Source organism: Musca autumnalis, unplaced genomic scaffold (genome assembly GCF_047663935.1).
Source record: "Musca autumnalis isolate F117 unplaced genomic scaffold, ASM4766393v1 scaffold_1, whole genome shotgun sequence".
NCBI classification, from domain to species: Eukaryota; Metazoa; Arthropoda; class Insecta; order Diptera; family Muscidae; genus Musca; species Musca autumnalis.
In genome coordinates this window covers 1,878,815-1,883,174 of record NW_027411644.1, presented here as the reverse complement: position 1 = coordinate 1,883,174, position 4,360 = coordinate 1,878,815, and the positions used below count along the sequence as shown (strand labels likewise).

The 4,360-nt window shown below is 38.0% G+C and overlaps 1 protein-coding gene across 1 annotated transcript; it reads left to right on the top strand.

The window, feature by feature from the left end:
• The first annotated feature begins 1,310 nt into the window (after nt 1-1,310).
• LOC141406025 (sodium-independent sulfate anion transporter) lies at nt 1,311-4,010 on the top strand. Its single transcript, XM_073991042.1, has 7 exons — nt 1,311-1,705; nt 1,763-2,258; nt 2,315-2,535; nt 2,590-2,911; nt 2,965-3,126; nt 3,184-3,470; nt 3,537-4,010. Exons 1-7 carry the CDS (start codon nt 1,538-1,540, stop codon nt 3,975-3,977), a joined length of 2,097 nt encoding a protein of 698 aa, XP_073847143.1. The 5' UTR covers nt 1,311-1,537; the 3' UTR covers nt 3,978-4,010.
• The last annotated feature ends 350 nt before the right edge of the window (nt 4,011-4,360 follow it).

The window sequence follows — 4,360 nt, the reverse complement described above, 5'->3', positions numbered from 1 at the left end:
AAAATCAAAATGATTCGAGAGCAGGTCTTTAAGTGAACTTATCCGAAAATTTGTGTGGGAGGTACCAAAAGGAGAGAACAAATATAGTCCATATTTGAACCTGATCTATATCTGGTAGATATATTAGGATGTGTAAAGTATGGAACAAACTGGTCAATCCCTTCAAGATTTATCGTGCGCACAATTTTTCCGAAACGTTTTGAACTTTTGTGGGGGAGGTACCTGAAGGAGTGGACCGATATGGCTTATCTTCGAACTTAAACTTAGTTTGGACAAAATATTACGAGGGCCACATTTTGGACCGAATCGGCAGATCCGTTCGAGAGTTATTTTGCGCTCCAACCACTACACACGGTGTCAGAGGGGTTTTTGTATATTTCAGGATATTTTCTCAGGAAGTATGGACTTGCCCTGATGAAACTTATAGCGTCGTATGGGGGGCAGTAAATACAACTTGCTACAACAAAAATCAAAGCGATTCGGGAGCAGGTCCTAAACTGAACTTTTCCTAAATTTTTTGTGGGAGGTACCCGAAGGAGTGGACCGATTGAGTCCATATTGGAACCTCATCTAAGTCTGGTAGAAATTTCACGATGTGCAAAGCATGGATCAAATCGGTTACTCCCTTCAAGAGTTATCGTGCGCACAAATTTTCCGAACATTTCCGAACTTTTGTGGGGGAGGTACCCGAAGGAGTGGACCGATATAAACCATCTTCGAACTTATACTAAGTTTAGACAAAATATTACGAAAGCCAAATTTTGGACCGAGGGTATAAATATTTTTCATTTTTCATAGACCTATGATATGGGCTTTACAACATTCACATCTTATTTTATAAATGCTTCGAAAATTAATTCGTAACGACAGTATACAAAAAATCACATTTACAGTTACTATCCTCTCCTCTAATGTGAATTGGTTCAGATCTCAAAATATATTTTTCTTTATGTGAAAAGACACCGCACAAAAAATGCATTTCTATAAACATACATACGCACATATATACATATGTCCGCAGGTAATTGTGTACGTTGGGGTGCTGGATTTACAGCCGGGTTCAAATGTTGGTGTGTAGAGATATTGAAACTAATGTCGAAGTACGTAACAAAAATATAATGCGTGTTACATACATATGTATATTGATACTAAATATTTTTGTCAATAAGAGAGATTGTCAAATCTGAGGGAACAGGAACTCATTTGGAAATACATATTTTTTCTTGGGCTCACTGTATAGTTTTGCCAATGGATACGCTAAATAATCTAAAACGCTGTCACCCAATTAAGATTATGATGATGTCTCTCTCAGCGACAAAAAAAAAGCTGAATGTCAACAGATAAATGAAGCGCAACGGAACACTACTTTCAAAATCGCATTGTATACTCAGATGTTTAGCGCGTTTTAATAATAACAACAAAATTCACACTTGGGAGCTATACCAGCCATATACCGAGCTCTGGAAACACATATATCACGGAACAAAAATGATATTGGGCAAATGTGTAAATTTGAATAAGACAATTAATCCCGATAATGATTTGTAGGGTAAACAGAAAGTGTCAACAACGTGTAACGTCGTATATTCGTAGCAATCCGAGTTCGTGTTCAATTGATAGAATCAAGAATCAAGATCATTACCGTTTGGGCAGCGAGTCGATTTACATTTGGCAGTTTAAGTTGAAACGGGTGACCTTTGCAATAGTGAGTGGTGATGGAAGGAAATAAAATAGAAAGAAGAAAATAATTTTTATTTTAAAGATGGAAGCAGCAAATATGACAGAGAAAACGGAAGAGGCAAGAGCGGAACGAGTACAAATGCTAAAGAGTGACACAGCAATGAAAAATAATCCTCGAATTGTTTTCACCGCCAAGACCCACAATCAAAATGTAAGGGAGAAAGCCAAGATATTCCTGCGTAACAAGTTACGTATATTGACTTGGATTGGTCGCTACAATATGGAATGGGGCATTAACGATGCCATTGCAGGTATAACTTTGGGACTTACCATTATTCCTGAAAGCATTGCGTGTGCATTGTTGGCTGGGCTGCCAGCTCGGTATGGGTTGTGTTCGGCGTTTGTAGGTCCTTTAATTTATTTATTCTTCGGTTCAATAGACAAAGTTATAATTGGGCCCACCAGCCTGGTGGCCTTGGTCAGTGTACAGTTTACAGTTGGTAAGCCCATAGAGTTTGCCTTCATGCTCACCTTTCTTAGTGGTGTTGTGCAGCTAATAATGTCTAGTCTACGAATGGGTAAGAGGAAATTAATCTATGTTCATTTTTGGTTTATTTACAAAGGCTCTTTTTAGGCTTCATATTTGAGTTCATTTCGATGCCCGTTATAAAGGCGTTTTCATCTGCAACGGCAATTCTTGTCATCGAGTCTCAGATTAAAGTACTTCTGGGCATCAAATATCTAGTAGCGGGGTTTTTGGAGTCTGTGAAAACATTATTTTTACGTTATACAGAAGCCAATACCGGCGACTTTGTCATGGGTATCTGTGCCATCGTTTTTCTAGTTCTCTTCGAGGTAGGTTATCGATCAAAGATAGCGAACCATTTAACTATTTTTTGTTCACTTAAGCTATTGGAAAAAATTGCGGATAGGGAGAAAGTAAAAAAGGTATGGAAAGTGACCTGTCGATATCTATCGTTCTCCCGAACTACTCTCATAGTTCTGATCACAGCTATTGTATCGTATGTATGGCTGGAATACGAACCACAGGTTCCATTTACGCTTAGCAAGAATGCCTTGTCCGGTTTACCCAACATAACACTGCCTGCCTTTACAATAGAAACTCCAGAGAAGACATACTCCTTATGGGATATGATAGCAGAGATGAATGTCGGAATTATCGTAATACCCATAACAGGCATACTAACGAATCTTTCTATAGGAAAATTAAGTAAGTATTCCCGATAATGACCTCATAAACAACTTCTTTAATGTTCTTTGTAGCTCCCAAGGGAATGGTAGATACGAATCATGAACTTTTAACTTTGGGATTGTGCAATGTTTTCGGTTCTTGTTTTCAATCAATGCCTACTTCTGGGGCGTTTACGCGTTATGCCATTAGTACAGCTTGTGGTCTGAAGAGTCCCATGGCCAACTTGTATTCTGGTGAGAAAAGTTGTAGAAAGACCCGAATTACAGCTAACTTGTTATGCATTCCCACAGGTATAATTGTTTTGTTAGCCCTTATATTTCTCAGTCCCTATTTCAATTACATACCCGAAGCAACACTGGCAGCCATATTGATTTGTTCAATTTTCACTCTCCTCGACTTCAAGCTTCCCTTGCGTTTGTGGCGAGAATCTAGACGTGACTTTGGTGTATGGACGGTGTGTTTCTTTGTTTCAGTACTGTGCGGCGTAGAGGTAGGACTCTTTGTAAGCCTTATCATTAATGTGGCTCACTTACTGTTCCTTTGGGCACGACCAGAGATATCCATAAGAATTCAAGAGGTACACCGATATGACAGTATAGACATAGGTTTTGACAAATTCTAATTTTTCCAATTTTCTCACAAGGTCGATGACATGCAATACATATGTGTGACACCAGGAAATGGCATATATTTTCCAGCAATCAACCACTTACGCGCCAAAGTACTCAAAGCTGCCATTCAAGCTGAATTCCAAATACCAGTCGTAATTGACTGTCACAAGGTAACCGGTCTTGATTTTACAGCTGCACAAGGTTTTGTAAAACTGGCCAGTGGTCTAAAGTGTGAAGAAGATGATGGCGTCGAGAGTCGGCATGGCGAGGCATTACTTATACTGTATCGCATGGATGTCTCCTTGCAGAAGCTGATAGACAACTCAGATAACCTAGTGTTCTGCGATAATCCTGATAAAATTCGTGAATTCCTTACTCAAGAGTCGTTGCGAAATGGAGTCATTAACCTTAAGGAACACATACGAGCATCCATTGATCTTGGATATAAAATAGACATAGAACACGAATCGTAACTCCTAAATATATATTTACTAAATAAATAAAAATATTTGTTCTACTCTTCACTCAGAGTCATGGCGGAGCACATACAAACATTATCGGCTGCGTACGTGAATCATAATTGAACACAGAATTTAACTAAAAATAAATGTTAATATTTAGTGCTGCATCTTATTGCAGCTGCAATTTATTTAAGATCAGTGATACGTGCAAGTGATTCTACGCAGTTTATTTTTGTGAAAACCACAGATGATTTTACCTATAATATATGTGTACATATATGTATATATATATATTTATATATATATATTGTTAAATTTAATTATATATGGACCCTATAAAAAGTTTTTGAGTGAAGTGTCTCCTCACGATTGTCTTTGAACTTAAAGTAGTATTA